The sequence below is a fragment of the Anas acuta genome, chromosome 31 (genome assembly GCF_963932015.1).
Source record: "Anas acuta chromosome 31, bAnaAcu1.1, whole genome shotgun sequence".
Lineage (NCBI taxonomy): Eukaryota > Metazoa > Chordata > Aves > Anseriformes > Anatidae > Anas > Anas acuta.
In genome coordinates this window covers 590587-609268 of record NC_089009.1, presented here as the reverse complement: position 1 = coordinate 609268, position 18682 = coordinate 590587, and the positions used below count along the sequence as shown (strand labels likewise).

Sequence of the window (18682 nt, the reverse complement as noted above, 5' to 3'; positions counted from 1 at the left end):
CTTCTTGGGTGATGCCTTCACTGTGGGCCAGCAGGGTGAGAACATGCAGGCCTTTTATAGAACTGGTCTATATTGCCAGTCAGCTTAGCAGCACCACTTTGCAAAGATGGGTCTGGTCTCTTCTCCTCTGTACCTTCTGCCTTTCCACCCCACATGGCGAGAGCAACCCCCGCTCATGGGTGGTGGCAGATTCCTCAAAGGAATGAGGAGTGAGGCTGGTAGCACTGGTGACTACTTATTATGTCAGCAGCATTTTGCAGTACATATTACCAGGAAGTCGATGCTGCAAGGGAGGGAGCAGCGTGAGAAAACCAACACGGTCACAACCAGCTTCACTGGGGAGAGATCATAATCATACAACAGCTTGGGTTGCTGTAAAGAGTATCGAATTCCAAGCCTCCTGCTATGGGAAGGGACAATTTCCACTAGGTCAGATTCCTCAGAGCCCCATGCAACCTGGCCTTGAACACCTCCAGGGATAGGGCATCCACAACTTCTCTGGGCAACGCGTGTCAGTGCCTCACCACCCTCACAGAAAGGATTTTTTTCCCAATATCTAATCTGAACCTACCCTCTTTGAGTTTAAAGTCGTTCCTCCTTGTCTTACCAATACACTCCCTAATAAAGTGTCTCTCTCCTGCTTTCTTGTAGGCCCACTTTTGGTACTGGAGGGCTGCAACAAGGTCTCCCTGGAGCCTTCTCTTCTCCAGGCTGAACACCACCAACTCCCTCCGCTTGTTGTCTTCATAGGCACATAGGTTTCCTAAACACGTGTAGCAGCACATTTAGGAAGGGTGGTGTGGTTGTGTGCCGAACATGTCTCCCCCCAGAAGCAAGCACTGGGCTGGAACTGACACCAGAAACAAAGCCCCCTTGCACCTTTCCTGTCCTTCCGTTTTTCATTTTAAGAAAGCAGGCCCCAATGAAAACACAAGCTCTGGGACAAATCAGGTATTTTATTCTTCCCCTTCCCTTTCCCCTTTCACACCCCCGAGAAAAGGCATTTCCCAGACAAGGGATGAAATGGTCACCTTTATCAGAGGGCAGTCTCTTCCACGGGCCTTCTCAGAAATTTCTGAGAGAGGAACTCATGCACGCACACACACAATGTTTTTACAGTTTCTGCACTGCTACAGCTTGTCTCCTTTGTGGACACACTTGTGTGATCTAAGGTCAGAACAGCTCTCGAAGGCCTTTGCACAGTCAGGACACTTGTAGGGTCTCTCTCCTGTGTGGATCCGTTTGTGCAATTTGAGTCTATATCTCGACTGGAAGCCCTTCCCACACTCAGGGCACTTGTAGGGCATCTCTCCTGTGTGGATCCATTTGTGCGCATTGAGTCTATAACTCGAAGGGAAGCTCTTCCCACACTCAGGGCACTTGTAGGGTCTCTCTCCTGCGTGGATCCGTTTATGCAGATTGAATGAAAAACTCCTTATGAAGCCCTTCCCACACTCAGGACACTTGTAGGGTCTCTCTTCTTTATGGATCCATTTGTGCAAATTGAGTACAGAAATCTTTATGAAGCCCTTCCCACACTCAGGGCACTTGTAGGGTTTCTCTCCTTTGTGAACATATTGATGGTAGATGAGTGAAGAGCTGTTGCTGAAGCTCAGCTCACACTCCAAGCACTTGTAGGGTCTCTCTCCTGTGTGAATCCGCTGGTGTATAGTAAGAGTGGATCTTTTTATGTAGCTCTTCCCACACTCAGCGCACTTGTAGGGTTTGTCTCCTGTGTGGATGTGTTGATGCATAAGAAGATAGGAATGACTTTTAAAGATTCTTCCACACTCATCACATTGGTTCTCCAATTTCTTCTGGCAGCCTTGCTTCATTGTCAGTTCTTTAGCCTTCTTTTGACCTTTGCTGCCATCTAGGGGCTTCCGAGCTCCATTTCCTGGATGGGTTTTCAGTGGCTTCTTGAGATGCTTTCCATGCTCCAGGCCCTTTTGCACGCGCCTTCTGGTTTTTCCCACAGAGACAGCATTCAGCTGCCTTTGGGCCACGCCACCTTTCTGAAGAGGCTCCGCTGCTTTTGTGATCCTGTCACCTGCTGGATGACAGAGGAAATCCACAACCAGCCCATAGTGCCCACAATATTGCCCAGACAGAGCTCTCTGATCCTCTGATTTTGCCTTCTGCCAACCCCAATCTCCTCCCTTCCTCCACCACCTCACCTGGGCTGAGGTCTCCTGTCACATCCTCCACGCCATGCAGATCTGGGATCCAGGGATCTTCCCCTTCTTCAAGCTGGGAGATCACCACGGGTTTGGGGGATGGAACGAGTTCCTTAAATGACATAAACAGAGGAGATGAGAGCATTTGGAGGGCTACTAAGATGATCAGAGGGCTGGAAAACCTTCCTATGCATAAAGCTTGAGGAAATTGAGCTTGTTTAGCTTGGAGAGGAGAAGGCTCCAGGGAGACCTCACTGCGGCCTTCCAGTGTTTGAAGGGAGCGTATCAACAGGAGGGAGAACGCCTGCTTACATGTGTTGGTAGTGATAGGACAAGGGGGGATGGTTTTAAACTAAGAGGGGAGATTTAGGTTGGAAATGAGGAGAAAGTTTTTCACTCAGAGGGTGGTGAGGCACTGGAACAGTTTGCCCAGGGAGGTTGTGGATGCCCCAGCTCTGGAGGCATTCAAGGCCAGGCTTGATGCAACTCTGGGCAGCCTCCTCTACTGGTTGGCAACCTTGCCCAGAGCAGGGGGGTTGAAACTCAAAGATCTTTAAGGTCCTTTTCAATCCAGGCTGTTCTATGATTCTATGATTTCCATGGTTTTGACACAGCTGCTAAGTGTCCACGTGTACTATGTAATCACTCCCTTCCTGTAAAGCCACTTTTAAGGCCCAGTATCATTCAGGTCAGCAACATAGACTAGCTTTGTTTGAAGACAGCAAGGCTCTTCTATCTCTGAAAATACTGCAGGGGCTTATTTATTTGCCTTACCTTTTACCTACTTATTCAATGCAGTTGACTTCAAGAACGTTTAGGGGAAAACTGAGGAAGGCAATGCTGAGAAGGAAGATTTACATGCCACCACCAAGAAAAGCTCTTTTGGACGCATGTCTATATAACTATAATATCTACATATATATACATGTATATGTATGTATAGCTATATAAAATTATATTATTAAATATTCTAATATACAGTATTATTTTTCATATTATATTATGATTGTATCATTATATCATAATATATATTATGTTACAGTGCATAACACACTACTGTCTTCTTAACTCATCCTTATCTTTTTTTCTGTGTGGTTTTAGGTTGCTGGGTTTTTTATTTTTTTTTAATTTTTTTTCCTTCTGTATGCAGTAAATAATTGCACTGTGTTTATTATATGTCTTGCTCACAGAGGCTTCTTCTACACCACGAAAGCTCCCCTACTAAGGAGAAAAGGAAGCAAAGCCCTCACTCACCCAGTGAAGTTATGGACTCATACGTCTCCAGCATCACGTCCCGGTAGAGCACTCGCTGTGCAGGATGCAGCAGCTCCCACTCCTCCCTGCTGAAATACACCGCCACCTCCACGAAGGTCACGGGTTCCTGCAAGCAAAGAGGCTCCATGTAGAAGCAGCCTGTTGATGACAGAAGCTCCAGTCCCAGTGGCTTCCCTTGCCCAGCACACAAATGCTGGCTGACGGCACCTCATCTTCCCCCTGCATTCACATCCCTTCCCCCTTGGCCTCTCCTGGCTGCTTCTCCAAGCCCCTACCTCAGCTGGATGTGCTGTGGCCATTTCCTGCCCTCCTGCAGGCTGGGACAATCACAGCTGAAAGGTAGATGTCAAACTGGAACCTGCTGGGACAAGAAAAATGGCAGGGTAGGTTTGGGGGAATGCAGCAGTCCCTGTCCCTGTCCCTCCCCAGCGCCAGCCCAGCTGCAGGCCATTGATTGGGGGTAAAAGCCAGCTGGGACACAGGTTTAAGAAAGGAAAAAGCTGCTGCACATCAGCAATAGTCAGAGAGGAGTGAGAAAATGAGATGAAAACAACCCTGCAGACACTAAGGTCAGTGACAAAGGAGGAAGGAGCTCCTCCAGGCACCAGGACAGAATTTCCCCTGAAGCCTGTGGCCAGGACCATGGGGAAGCAGGCTGTCCTGCTGCAGCCCCCGGTGTGGCAGAGTGGATCAGATCTCTAAACTGCAGCCCACTGAGGAGCTCATGTTGGGGCAGGTGGATATGGCCTAAAAGGGGGTGCAACCCACAGAGAGCTGCCCTTTGCCCCGTCTCGTTTTGAGCTCTTTGCCCAGCTCCAACCCCGTCCTGTGCCCCCTCAGAAACCTCAGCAACAGAGTCTAAGGCACGGCTCAGGAAACAACACTGCAGATCCAGAGCCTTCCTGCTGAGGACTTGCATCCTCTTTCACAGAGCCCAGCTCATTTCTTGGCTGCAGCCAAGAGAGGAGCAGTGAGCAACAAGCTGCATGCTTTGCGTCCTGACAGCTATCTCCCACCCTTGAACAGCAACATGGGTCAGATCCTGCTTTTCCTTTCCCCTTTTGCATGACCTCCCAAGTCTGGTGCTGAGCTTTAGATGCTCAGGCCCTGTCTCAAAGGGGGGAATCATGTGGAAAAGGAAAAATCCTGCCTCTTGTCTGCATAAACAATGGAGAGTACCTACCTTGTTATAAATGAAGTCTCAACTCAATCTGAATTTAGTAATATTCAGAAAATAATATTTACAAAAGGTATAAAAGGTATAAAAGGCAAGTAAACAGCGCTGGGTGTGCGGGGAGTCTACGCTCCACCAACATGCACACACCAACATCAAACATTCTAAATATATAGAACATCCCTTTTACATACTAAACCCGAGTATGCCTATACATACGTACAATCAGGAAAGGTAACAAACAATCCTTGAAGTTCAGTGACTTAACAGTCTCCATTTTCCATTCCTTTTGAACAACAGATCTTGCTTTAAGTTGTCAAGCAACTTGGTCTTTGGGCCTTATGTCTCCCGTTCTTCCCAGATCGAAGAAAAACATACCCATCTCCTTTTCAAGCCAATGAGGCCTGGGTCAAAAGGCACGTTCAGGTCAACAGGGGGCGGAACAGCAAAAGCCTTCCATGGCTGTAGCGGCAGAAGGACCGATGCCCTAGCAGTCGGATCAGTAAACGAGCCCACAGCTCCCTCACTATCTGGCAAACCACACGTTTCTGACTGTGGCCCCACATGGCTCTTTAAGGCCTCAGAGATTGCTCGCCAGGTGCCCAGCAATCCCACTGCAACCTTGTCATTTGTAGTTGCAGAGTCCCACACCTTGACTTCAATTTGGTCCCATGTTTCAGGATCATAAACTGATTGTTAAGTAGAAGAATAAGCTGTAAGGTTACCAGGACTTTGTTCCTAAGGACATATGATTCCCCATAATGTGCAGCTGCTTACCAGCGAGGGGCAGTTGTGTGCACAGGTCTGCTTCTCTCAGCTTGAGCTTCTTCCCAGCTCCGGTGCGCCTATTTCCAGCAACTTTCAGTTCGAGATTCTCTGAGAGGTTTGCTGAGTTTGGCCGAACCTATCTTAATGGGGCAATCAATGTGCCTGTTCCCGTACTGGTTCTTAATGTCTTCTGACCACGGTTCGCCTCCTGCAACCAAGACACTGCCTGGGTGGCTTCCAGCCAGGCTCTCACTTGCCTTACAGGGTGCACCTCTGAGGTCTGCTGGTGGGCAGGGAGCTGTGAGCTGCACCTAAGGCTTTTCCCCACACTGAGCACCCTGGCAGAGCCCAGACTCTCAGGCTCCTCCTCTGTGGGGGCATTTCCATGCCCTGGGGCTCTGTTCAGGCCCAGCCCAAGGTCCTTAACCCCTCATCAGCTTTGTAGGAGGAGCTCTGGGCTGCAGCTCAGCCTTGGCCATAGCTCCTCCTGATGTGCAGCATGTCTTCCTGGCCCCAAACCAGAATGTGTTGTGAAGCTGCAGCACAGAAAATCAGAGGTTGGTTAGGGCTTGACCTCGGCCTTCTCTGTTGGCTCCCCCAGAGCATGCCACTGTGTGAGGAAAGGGTTCAGCGCTCCGCCCTGCTCAGCCTTCCCTGCTCTGCAAGGAAAGAGTTAACTCTCCTAGCAGCAGGTCACTGATGGCTTTGTCTCTGCCCAGAGCTGCAAGCAAAGGCCTGAGCACTTAGCTGGGATGTAGTAGGGGCAACAACCCACTAGGTGACATGAGCCCCCGAGTCCTGTTCTGAGATAACTTCAGCCCTGGAGAAGAGCAGGGTCCCGAGATCCCCCAAGGTTAAAAAAGCTGTTTGCTGCAAGAGTGGAAAGAGAAAACTAAGCATGGTGAGAGATTTTCTTTTGTCAGCAAGGAAAAAGCATCTGAAGCCTATGGGTGTAATACCCTTATCTCGGTGGTGCCATGGATGCCTTCTCCTTTGGAAGCTCTCCCTTTGTCTGGGAGAGCTTCCAAAGCTTCCAATAGTCAGTTTTATCAGAGGGTAGTCTCTTCCACAGGCCTTCTCAGAAATTACTGAGAGAGGAACTCATGCACACACACACACACAATGTTTTTGTAGTTTCCTCAGGAAATGTGTTTTAAAAGCTGGTTGCTGCAAGAGTGGAAAGAGAAAACTAAGCATGGTGAGAGATTTTCTTTTGTCAGCAAGGAAAGAGCATCCGAAGCCTATGGGTGTAAGACCCTTATCTGGGTGGTGCCATGGATGCCTTCTCCTTTGGAAGCTCTCCCTTTGTCATGAGAAGCCTCTGGGGACTCCTCCGTTCTCAAGGTCTCTCCCAGTGTGCAAGGTCTGAAAAAATCTCTTCCTGCAGGCAAGACACTTGTAGGGTCTTTCTCCCACTTGGATTCGCTGATATTTAATGAGTTCATGCTGTGGCTGAAGCTCTTCCTGCACTTGGGGCATTTGTAGCCCTTCTCCCCAGCATTCAGTCTGTCATGGGTGAGGACCTCCTAGCTCTGGATGTACCTCTTCCTGAAATCAAGGCGCTCTCGCCTCTGGGGGATTGTTGTTATCTTCTAGGCAATGAGCTCCAGCTGAAGTTCTTCCCGTAATCCCTGCAGACATGCTTTCTTTCTTTCTTTCTGTAGTGGTTTAACCCGGCCGGTCAGCAGCTAAACACCACACAGCCATTCGCTCACCCTCCCCACTCCCTCTCTGGGATGGGGGAGAGAAAAGGGAAAGTAAAACCCCTGAGTTGAGATAAAGACAGTTTATTAAGACAGGAAGATAATAACAACAATGATGATAATAGTACTACTAATAATAATGTGTACAAACAAGTGATGCACAATGCAATTGCTCACCACCCGCTGACTGATGCCCAGCCTAACCCCAAGCAGTCCGGCCCCTCTCCCCCAGCTAGCCACCCCTATATATTGTTTAGCACGACTTCAGACAGTATGGAATACCTCTTTGGCTAGTTTGGGTCACCTGTCCTGGGTCTGTCCCCTCCCAACTCTTGCTGCACCCCCAGCCTGCCCATTGGCAGGACAGAGCAAGAAGCTGAGACATCTTTGGTTTGGTGTAAGAACTGCTCTGCAACAATTAAAAAATCAGGGTGTTATCAGCACTCTTCTCATCCTAAGCCAAAACATAGCATTCTACCAGCTACTAGGAAGAAAATTAACTCTGGCCTAACTAAAACTAGGACATCTATCCACCCCTTATTCTATTCTATTTATGTCATGCTCAGGTTCCACTCTTTCCCATACATTCTAATTAATCACCATTTTCACCTAGGGTGTATAGTAGTCATGATAGTGATGACATACAGTATTATATAGTAATTAACATGATACAACTCTACTCATGGATTATTCTTACACAGTATTAAATCCCCTTGAGGTACACACCGGGTCCTCTGAGTCAATGCCAAGTGCCCTGAGGCTGGATGCAGCTGCAGGATGACCGCGGTGCACCTCCTGCAACCAAGACACTGCCTGGGTGGCTTCCAGCCAGGCTCTCACTTGCCTTACAGGGTGCACCTCTGAGGTCTGCTGGTGGGCAGGGAGCTGTGAGCTGCACCAAAGGCTTTTCCCCCCACTGAGCACCCTGGCAAAGCCCAGACTCTCAGGCTCTTCCTCTGTAGGGGCATTTCCATGCCCTGGGGCTCTGTTCAGGCCCAGCCCAAGGTCCTTAACCCCTCATCAGCTTTGTAGGAGGAGCTCTGGGCTGCAGCTCAGCCTTGGCCATAGCTCCTCCTGATGTGCAGCATGTCTTCCTGGCCCCAAACCAGAATGTGTTGTGAAGCTGCAGCACAGAAAATCAGAGGTTGGTTAGGGCTTGACCTCGGCCTTCTCTGTTGGCTCCCCCAGAGCATGCCACTGTGTGAGGAAAGGGTTCAGCGCTCCGCCCTGCTCAGCCTTCCCTGCTCTGCAAGGAAAGAGTTAACTCTCCTAGCAGCAGGCCACTGATATGCTCAGGCCTTTGCTTGCAGCTCTGGGCAGAGACAAAGGAAAGGCCCCCACAGAGGAGGAGCCTGAGTGTCTGGGCCCTGCCAGGGTGCTCAGTGGGGGGAAAAGCCTTTGGTGCAGCTCACAGCTCCCTGCCCACCAGCAGGCCTCAGAGGGGCACCCTGTAAGGCAAGTAGAGACCTGGTTGCCTGCAACGAGGGTGGGAGCAGCCTACTGTGGACTCGAGGTAGGTACTCTTCATTGCTTATGCAGACAAGAGGCAGAATTTTCCTTTTTCACATGATTCCCCCCTTTGAGACAGGGCCTGAGCATCTAAAGCTCAGCACCAGACTTGGGAGGTCATGCAAAAGGGGAAAGGAAAAGCAGGATCTGACCCATGTTGCTGTTCAAGGGTGGGAGATAGCTGTCAGGACGCAAAGCATGCAGCTTGTTGCTCATTGCTCCTCTCTTGGCTGCAGCCAAGAAATGAGCTGGGCTCTGTGAAAGAGGATGCAAGTCCACAGCAGGAAGGCTCTGGATCTACAGTGTTGTTTCCTGAGCCGTGCCTTAGACTCTGTTGCTGAGGTTTCTGAGGGGGCACAGGACGGGATTGGAGCTGGGAAAATCAAGAAGTGAGCAGAGACGATCAGCATGCTTTGCTGACCTGTTGAAGCTCTGTAATAATATATGTGGGACTACATTTCTAAGATGCGCACACACCTGACATCAAATAACCATTGTCCATACCTCTGCGTGTATCAATTCCTGCATGCTACAAAAATTTGCCTGCCTCCTGTTGTGTTTGTTCTGCCAGCACTTGGTTTCCTTGCTTGCTTGTTCTGGGGCTTGTGCTACCTCCTTACCTACAGGACTTGCCTTTCTTTGTTCTGCAAATGCTTCCTAAGTCTGTTGTTCAGGATCTGCCTGTAACTGAAGACCCATTTTACAGGCAGCTGCTGGTCCTCCCTCAGGCGTAGTCAGCATTTCCACCAGCATTCCATACACGCAGAAAAGAGTCCACAACCATAGGGTTGTAAAGTAGGTTTTCTTTATTGTGGTGCACCGGACGCACTGGGAATAGCTTCCCTCAAAAAGTGCGGTTGTCTCTCACAATTTTATACACGAATACTGTTACATATTACATGAGCTCTAATACATATTCATTAATTTCCCTGAAAAGGCGGACCTCTTCCAAGTACTCATTTGCATACTCCCTGCTCTTTCCAGTTGCGCCTGTGCAGTGTAGCCTGTTGTTCATGGGCAGGGGTCTTTCAGGATGAAGGCAACGAGGAAGAGGAGGTTAAACATGTAGTAAACAATTGTTTTAACCATGTCAAATTTGGTAACCAACTGGTTAGTTTTTCCCATAATTCAGTAAACCCAAGCAAGGTGTCATCCCGTGACACCTCATGCAATTGGTGAGTATGTTTCTGTATCTCCTCTAAATCGGTTTCTACTCTTTGGTATATTTGATCAATATATGTACAGCAACTCTGGTTTCTTACAGTGCACACTCCTTCCTTCGCTGTTAATAAATCTAAAGCCATTCAATTTTGTAAAACTACCCTACTGAGAGATGATACTTCTACCTCTGGTGCTTTTATCACATCTGTGGTGGAATTCTCTACCTGTTCTAATTCGGCTGAAATATTAACTATTGCCTTTTCCAAATCGCTCACTCCCAAGCTAGGAATTCACCATCTAACAAAACTATGGTATCCTGTAGGCCTTTCTATCAAAGGATTCAGTGGGATTGCTTGAGTTATTGCATTTCCATGGGGACCTTAAGATCCCCATAGGTACTGTAGGCCCATTATAAAAAGAATTGTGAAGTGCCAAGTATCCCCCTATACAATGACCCTTCCAATTAGGTGGTAAATTCTTCCTTGCTCCTTCCGGTTGGGCCTGTTCAATGTAGCCTGGTGGTCGTGGGCAGAGGCCTTTCAGGATGAAGGCAACAAGGAAGAGGAGGTTAAACTCTCTTTACCTTTGTGGACTTTGACCTTCTGTTGAACAGTTTAGGTCTTTTTTGCTTACCTTTGCCTTGTTTCCTGCCAACAAGTTGTTCATTCTTTCTTAACGAGGTGTTCCTTCTTCCCTTATCCGTTAGCCTTGAACGATATCTTCTTTTTACATCTACTTCTCATCTACATCCCTATAATTAGGATATTTCTAGGTTCCCATCCACACCAATAAATAAGATATTTTACCATATATGTAGCTAAATACTAATCAAGATAGGTTTCAGCATCTTCCCCATCTCAATGGATTAACTCAGGGCTCCTCTTGAATGGGTCAGGGGAAGAAAATACTCTGAAACAAGAACAACTTAACAGCTCACAGATTAAGACAGGGAGATCGCTTTCCAATAAACATCACAATCAAACGAGATGGGGGCAAAGGGCAGCTCCTCATGGTCCTGGCCACAGACTTCAGGGGAAATTCTGTCCTGGTGCCTGGAGCACCTCCTTCCTCCTTTGTCACTGAACTTAGTGTCTGCAGGGTTGTTTTCATCTCATTTTCTCACTCCTCTCTGACTATTGCTGATGTGCAGCAGCTTTTTCCTTTCTTAAACCTGTGTCCCAGCTGGCTTTTATCCCCAATCAATGGCCTGCAGCTGGGCTGGCGCTGGGGAGGGACAGGGACAGGGACTGCTGCATTCCCCCAAACCTACCCTGCCATTTCTCTTGTCCCAGCAGGTTCCAGTTTGACATCTACCTTTCAGCTGTGATTGTCCCAGCCTACAGGAGGGCAGAAAATGGCCACGGCACATCCAGCTGAGGTAGGGGCTTGGAGAAGCAGCCAGGAGAGGCCAAGGGGGAAGGGATGTGAATGCAGGGGGAAGATGAGGTGCCGTCAGCTAGCATTTGTGTGCTGGGCACAGAGAAGCCACTGGGACTGGAGCTTCTGTCATCAACAGGCTGCTTCTACATGGAGCCTCTTTGCTTGCAGGAACCCGTGACCTTCGTGGAGGTGGCGGTGTATTTCAGCAGGGAGGAGTGGGAGCTGCTGCATCCTGCACAGCGAGTGCTCTACCGGGACGTGATGCTGGAGACGTATGAGTCCATAACTTCACTGGGTGAGTGAGGGCTTTGCTTCCTTTTCTCCTCAGTAGGGGAGCTTTCGTGGTGTAGAAGAAGCCTCTGTGAGCAGGACATATGGACATAAACACAGTGCAATTATTTACTGCATACAGAAGGAAAAAAAAATAAATAATAAAAAAAAAAACAGCAATGTAACACCACAAACAAAAAAGATGAGTTAAGAAGACAGTAGTGTGTTATCCACTGTAACATATATATATTATGATATAATGACACAATCATAATATAATATGAAAAATAATACTGTATATTAGAATATTTAATAATATAATAATATACAAACTATATAGCTATATAGACATATACTTGTATATATATGTATATATTATAGCTATATAGACATGCATCCAAAAGAGCTTTTCTTGGTGGTTGCATGTAAATCTTCCTTCTCAGCATTGCCTTCCTCAGTTTTCCCCTAAACCTTCTTGAAGTCAGCTGCATTGAATAAGTAGGAAAAAGGTAAGGCAAATAAGTAAGCCCCTGCAGTATTTTCAGAGATAGAAGAGCCTTGCTGTCTTCAAACAAAGCTAGTCTATGTTGCTGACCTGAATGATACTGGGCCTTAAAAGTGGCTTTACAGGAAGGGAGTGATTACATAGTACACGTGGACGCTTAGCAGCTGTGTCAAAACCATGGAAATCATAGAGTCATAGAACGGCCTGGATTGAAAAGGACCTTAAAGATCTTTGAGTTTCAACCCCCCTGCTCTGGGCAAGGTTGCCAACCAGTAGAGGAGGCTGCCCAGAGTTGCATCAAGCCTGGCCTTGAATGCCTCCAGGGCTGGGGCATCCACAACCTCCCTGGGCAAACTGTTCCAGTGCCTCACCACCCTCTGAGTGAAAAACTTTCTCCTCATTTCCAACCTAAATCTCCCCTCTAAGTTTAAAACCATCCCCCAAGCATGCGTTCCCCCTCCTGTTGATACGCTCCCTTCAAACACTGGAAGGCCGCAGTGAGGTCTCCCTGGAGCCTTCTCTTCTCCAAGCTAAACAAGCTCAATTTCCTCAAGCTTTATGCATAGGGAGGTTTTCCAGCCCTCTGATCATCTTAGTAGCCCTCCAAATGCTCTCATCTCCTCTGTTTATGTCATTTAAGGACTCCTTCCATCCCTCAAACCCGTGGTGATCTCCCAGCTTGAAGAAGGGGAAGATCCCTGGATCCCAGATCTGCATGGCGTGGAGGATGTGACAGGAGACCTCAGCCCAGGTGAGGTGGTGGAGGAAGGGAGGAGATTGGGGTTGGCAAATTCCAAGATCAGAGGATCAGAGAGCTCTGTCTGGGCAATACTGTGGGCACTATGGGCTGGTTGTGGATTTCCTCTGTCATCCAGCAGGTGACAGGATCACAAAAGCAGCGGAGCCTCTTCAGAAAGGTGGCGTGGCCCAAAGGCAGCTGAATGCTGTCTCTGTGGGAAAAACCAGAAGGGGCGTGCAAAAGGGCCTGGAGCATGGAAAGCATCTCAAGAAGCCACTAAAAACCCATCGAGGAAATGGAGCTCGGAAGCCCCTAGATGGCAGCAAAGGTCAAAAGAAGGCTAAAGAACTGACAATGAAGCAAGGCTGCCAGAAGAAATTGGAGAACCAATGTGGCGAGTGTGGAAGAATCTTTAAAAGTCATTCCTATCTTCTTAAGCACCGGCGCATCCACACAGGATACAAACCCTACAAGTGCACTGAGTGTGGGAAGAGCTACATAGAAAGATACAGTCTTGCTATACACCAGCGGATTCACACAGGAGAGAGACCCTACAAGTGCTTGGAGTGTGAGGAGAGCTTCAGAAGCAGCTCTGCACTCGCCTCCCATAAGTATTTTCACACAGGAGAGAGACCCTACAAGTGCTCTGATTGTGAGAAGAGCTTCAAAACGAGTTCTGAACTCAAATTGCACAAACGGATCCACACAGGAGAGAGACCCTACAAGTGCCCTGATTGTGAGAAGAGCTTCAACACGAGTTCTGGGCTCAATGTGCACAAATGGATCCACACAGAAGAGAGACCCTACAAGTGCCCTGATTGTGGGAAGGGCTTCATAAGGATTTCTTTACTCAATTTGCACAAATGGATCCACACGGAAGAGAGACCCTACAAGTGCCCTGAGTGTGAGAAGAGCTTCCACTCACGATCTGGACTCAAATGGCACAAACAGATCCACACAGGAGAGAGACCCTACAAGTGCCCTGATTGTGAGAAGAGCTTCAAAACGAGTTCTGAACTCAAAGTGCACAAACAGACCCACACAGGAGAGAGACCCTACAAGTGCCCTGATTGTGAGAAGAGCTTCCAGTCGAATTATGGACTCAGTTTGCACAAATGGATCCACACAGGAGAGAGACCCTACAAGTGCCCTGATTGCGGAAAGGGCTTCATAAGGATTTCTGTACTCAAATTGCACAAACGAATCCACACGGAAGAGAGACCCTACAAGTGCCCTGAGTGTGAGAAGAGCTTCCACTCGAGTTCTGGACTCAAATTGCACAAACGGATCCACACAGGAGAGAGACCCTACAAGTGCCGTGATTGTGAGAAGAGCTTCAACACGAGTTCTAGGCTCAATGTGCACAAACGGATCCACACAGGAGAGAGACCCTACAAGTGCCCTGATTGTGGGAAGGGCTTCATAAATATTTCTGTACTCAATTTGCACAAATGGATCCACACGGAAGAGAGACCCTACAAGTGCCCCGAGTGTGGGAAGGGCTTCATAAGGAGTTCTGCACTCAATTTGCACAAACGTATACACACAGGAGAGAGACCCTACAAGTGCCCTGAGTGTGAGAAGAGCTTCCAGTCGAATTATGGACTCAGTTTGCACAAACGGATCCACACAGGAGAGAGACCCTACAAGTGCCCTGATTGTGAGAAGAGCTTCAAAACGAGTTCTGAACTCAAAGTACACAAACAGACCCACACGGGAGAGAGACCCTACAAGTGCCCTGAGTGTGGGAAAGGCTTCATAAGGAGTTCTGCACTCAATGTGCACAAATGGATCCACACAGGAGAGAGACCCTACAAGTGTCCTGATTGTGGGAAGGGCTTCATAAGGATTTCTGTACTCAAATTGCACAAACGGATCCACACAGAAGAGAGACCCTACAAGTGTCCTGAGTGTGAGAAGAGCTTCTACTCGAGTTCTGGACTCAAATGGCACAAATGGATCCACACAGGAGAGAGACCCTACAAGTGCCCTGATTGTGAGAAGAGCTTCAGCACGAGTTCTGGGCTCAAATGGCACAAATGGATCCACACAGGAGAGAGACCCTACAAGTGCCCTGAGTGTGGGAAAGGCTTCGTAAGGAGTTCTGAACTCAATCTGCACAAACGGATCCACACAGGAGAGAGACCCTACAAGTGCTCACAGTGTGAGAAGAGCTTCCACTCGAGTACTGGACTCAAATGGCACAAACGGATCCACACAGGAGAGATGCCCTACAAGTGCCCTGAGTGTGGGAAGGGCTTCCAGTCGAGATATAGTCTCAAATTGCACAAACGGACCCACACAGGAGAGAGACCCTACAAGTGTCCTGACTGTGCAAAGGCCTTCAAAAGCAGTTCTGAACTTAGATCACACAAGCGTGTCCACAAAGGAGACAAGCTGTAGCAGTGCCCTGAGTGTGGGAGGAGATTCTGCCAGAGCTCGAACATGGTCACCTAATTCTAAATGCACACAGAAATATATTTATATTTCTTATAAATACCGTGAGCAGAGGAAGAGCCTTGTGGCAAACTCATCTTCAAAACCTCCTGCAGATCAGACTCCCTCCCCCGAAACTTGAAGCCGAGGTTTAGCCCGATGCAGACAGCAGGGAGCACTAGGTGTAAGAATAAGATGTTTTCCCAGGCTGTGTTCCCTGGGAGATATCACTGAGAGCCCATCAGGGAATGGTGTATATGGCTGAGAGCAGAGAGAGAAACCCTGTTCCTAGTGTGGGCATCCGACGATGGCTGTTGGACAGATCCAATCCCCTCTTCCCTTCCTTGTTCTGTTTATCACTGCGTAAAATATTCTCTGGGATTCCTGATTTTCACGTCACCTTTTTACCCCTCACCTTTAGGGGACTTGCTGCCCAATGGTTTGTTAACAGCAGTAAATACCGAGTCCCAGAAGCCGTGACAGAGAGATTTAAATTCCTACCGGGAAACCCAGCATAAAAACCCCACAAAGAGCAAACTCCCATCCTTGAGTCTTGAAGCCATGGTTTATCCTGGTGCAGACAAAAGAGAGCTCTGGGTGTCAAGATATTTGCTGGTGCCTTTCTTGGGAGATATTGCTGTGAGTCCATCAGGGAATGATGCATTTGCTCCATCTTCTTTGAGCAGCTTAGCAGATTCCCCAGTGCCTTCACCCCCTCTGGGATGCAAAGGGTGTAGGGATGCTGATAGAAGAGTCTGGAAAGGAAAAGGGAAACAGGAAAAGCCAGCTGATGCTCTGTGCTATCCTCTACGCTTGTAGCCAGGCTCATGTTTTGGCAGTGGCCAGCTCACTGCTCCTACCACAAGAGCCCATGGGGACCAGCTGGCCAGCTGCAAGTGAACCTTTGGGAGATGTCATGCAGGAGAGCTAAGAAGTCAGAGCAGTGCTGGGTAAGGAGTCCAGAGTTTTGGTGATGCTCATCCCAAAGCAAGGCAGGCAACACTTCCAATCTCCACCTGAGTAAGCAACATCCTGCCAAGATTCACAAATGACACATCAAGGCACAGAAGAAAGTCACAATTCCCACACCTCTGCATAAGGAAGTGCTCCCAGTTTCACTTTGGCTCACTTGGACAAGGCAGACCCCATTTTGGCTTGTGAACGGCATGCCTTGGAGTTTTCCCATCCTTTGGCTGGAGCATATCAGCCTTCCTGGCCTTAGGTTGTGGTGGGTGTTCTGGGACAAATATATCCTGTTCCTGCTTTGTCCCCAGTGTGGGAATTACCCATATTGCTCCCCTTTTCAACTGGAGATGGGGTGCCAAGTGACCACACAAAGGCGAGTGCAGAGCTGGCTGTGGCGAAGCCACTGGAAGCCCTTGGGATGTTGTTAGGTGGATCAGAAGCACATTTCTCCCAGGGATGTGTATGAGGAAAGTCACCCGGGAAAGTGACTCTTCACTCAGAGAGCCCAGGAAAGTCACCTCTAGATAAACCCCTGGATAAACCCATCTGCTGTGGGTGAGTTCATGAAGATCCAAAAGAAAACTTGGCTGGAAAGTGTCCTGGTTTCAGTTAGGCCAGAGTTAATTTTCTTCCTAGTAGCTGGTAGAATGCTATGTTTTGGCTTAGGATGAGAAGAGTGCTGGTAACACCCCGATGTTTTAATTGTTGCAGAGCAGTTCTTACACCAAACCAAGGACCTCTCAGCTTCTTGCTCTGTCCTGCCAATGGGCAAGAGCTTTGAGGGGACAGACCCAGGGGAGGTGACCCAAACTAGCCAAAGCGGTATTCCATCCCATCTGGGGTCATGCTAAACAATACATAGGGGTGGCTAGCCAGGGAAGGGTGGCCTGACTGCTCGGGGTTAGGCTGGGCATTGGCCAGCGGGTGGTGAGCAATTGCATTGTGCATCACTTGTTTTTACACAGTAGTAGTAGTAGTACTATTATCATCATCATTGTTATTATTTTTATTGTTATTATTATTTTCCTGTCTTAATAAACTGTCTTTATCACAACTCACGGGTTTTATTTCCCTTTTCTCTCCCCCATCCCAGAGAGGGAAGTGGGCGGGTGAGTGAACGGCTGTGTGGTGTTTAGCTACCGGCCGGGTTAAACCACTACAGAAAGAAAGGAAGAAAGCATGTCTGCAGGGATTACAGGAAGAACTTCAGCTGGAGCTCATGGAACTGACACCAGAAACAAAGCCCCCTTGCACCTTTCCTGTCCTTCCATTTTTCATTTTAAGAAAGCAGGCCCCAATGAAAACACAAGCTCTGGGACAAATCAGGCTCACACCCTCCTTGCAGGCAGCCTGGCTCCTCTGAGTCGTGTAGGCTGGAGGATGCCAAGTGTCCTGAGGCTGGACCCAGCTGCAGGATGGCCGCGGTGCACCTCCTGCAACCAAGACACTGCCTGGGTGGCTTCCAGCCAGGCTCTTACTTGCCTTACAGGGTGCCCCTCTGAGGTCTGCTGGTGGGCAAGGAGCTGTGAGCTGCACCAAAGGCTTTTCCCCTCACTGAGCACCCTGGCAGAGCCCAGACTCTCAGGCTCCTCCTCTGTGGGGGCCTTTCCTTTGTCTCTGCCCAGAGCTGCAAGCAAAGGCCTGAGCACATCAGTGGCCTGCTGCTAGGAGAGTTAACTCTTTCCTTGTAGAGCAGGGAAGGCTGAGCAGGGCGGAGCACTGAACCCTTTCCTCACACAGTGGCATGCTCTGGGGGAGCCAACAGAGAAGGCCAAGGTCAAACCCTAACCAACCTCTTTGATTTTCTGTGCTGCAGCTTCACAACACATTCTGGTTTGGGGCCAGGGAGCCATGCTGTGTGAAATAAATGACTGAGTCCCAAATAGGATTGCAATTAAAGTTTACAATTTATTAAACTCATAGAGGCAAGCACAGGGTGCGCTGGGAGTCTCAGCTCCACCAAGACGCACCCCTATTGAGTCAGGCGGCTGGTTTTTATGCTCCTAGGCTAATACATATTCATCACTACTTCCAGAAAAGGCAGGGTTATTATAATTAGTTTCCCGGGATCCAAACCTTCCACAGATGCATGCGTATTGGTCTCCGGTGGTCCCTCTGGGGGGTCGCTCATACTGAAAGCTTGCTCGTACTGAAGGCTCATAGTCTTCCTTCCAGGCTTTGTCCTTCGGTCATCCTTCAGCTTCCCCGTTCTCCTTATTTGTGAATCTCTTATCCCAGATCTCAGAGACGTCCGTCTGCAACGGCCCATGCAAAAATCAGCAGTTTTTGAAAACTCCTTTGTTCCCTTATCCCCTAGACCTGAGTCTCAAGGTTTACCCTTCAAACCCTCTATTGACACGAATTGCTAGACCGTTCCTCTGCAAGATACAGGAACTATATACATTAACCACACTGTTTTTCTTAGACTTGTGTTTATACAGTGGTATGTAAGACAGAAGGTCACATTTCATCATGCGACCCTAGCATTGTTCCATATTGACACGAATCAGATGAACACATTTCACACTGCATCTAAGGAATGGTCCAGCAATTCGTGTCAATAGAGGATCTGAAGGGTTAACATTGAGGCCAGGTCTGGGGGATAAGAGAACAAAGGGG

The 18682-nt window shown here is 48.5% G+C and overlaps 2 protein-coding genes across 2 annotated transcripts; one reads left to right on the top strand and one right to left on the bottom strand.

Moving 5' to 3' along the window:
• Positions 1 to 813: 813 nt before the first annotated feature.
• LOC137846320 (zinc finger protein 34-like) lies at positions 814 to 4750 on the bottom strand. The gene is given in 5 exon segments (XM_068664283.1): positions 814 to 2117; positions 2119 to 2289; positions 2926 to 2933; positions 3432 to 3558; positions 3728 to 4750. Coding segments are annotated over 5 exon segments (1359 nt in total). The 5' UTR covers positions 3752 to 4750; the 3' UTR covers positions 814 to 1088.
• A 3423-nt stretch (positions 4751 to 8173) lies between these two features.
• Positions 8174 to 17117, top strand: LOC137846190 (zinc finger protein 493-like). The gene is made up of 5 exons (XM_068663942.1): positions 8174 to 8610; positions 11063 to 11145; positions 11316 to 11442; positions 12563 to 12673; positions 12798 to 17117. Exons 2-5 carry the CDS (start codon positions 11122 to 11124, stop codon positions 15062 to 15064), a joined length of 2529 nt encoding a protein of 842 aa, XP_068520043.1. The 5' UTR covers positions 8174 to 8610; positions 11063 to 11121; the 3' UTR covers positions 15065 to 17117.
• Positions 17118 to 18682: the final 1565 nt, after the last annotated feature.

Excerpts from the sequence above, each read along its gene's own strand:
- LOC137846190 (XM_068663942.1), top strand. The coding sequence starts at position 11,122 with ATGGCCACGGCACATCCAGCTGAG. Across the intron at positions 11,443-12,562 it reads TGAGTCCATAACTTCACTGG|GACTCCTTCCATCCCTCAAA; the intron begins GTGAGTGAGGGC and ends ATGTCATTTAAG. Across the intron at positions 12,674-12,797 it reads GACAGGAGACCTCAGCCCAG|CAGGTGACAGGATCACAAAA; the intron begins GTGAGGTGGTGG and ends TCTGTCATCCAG.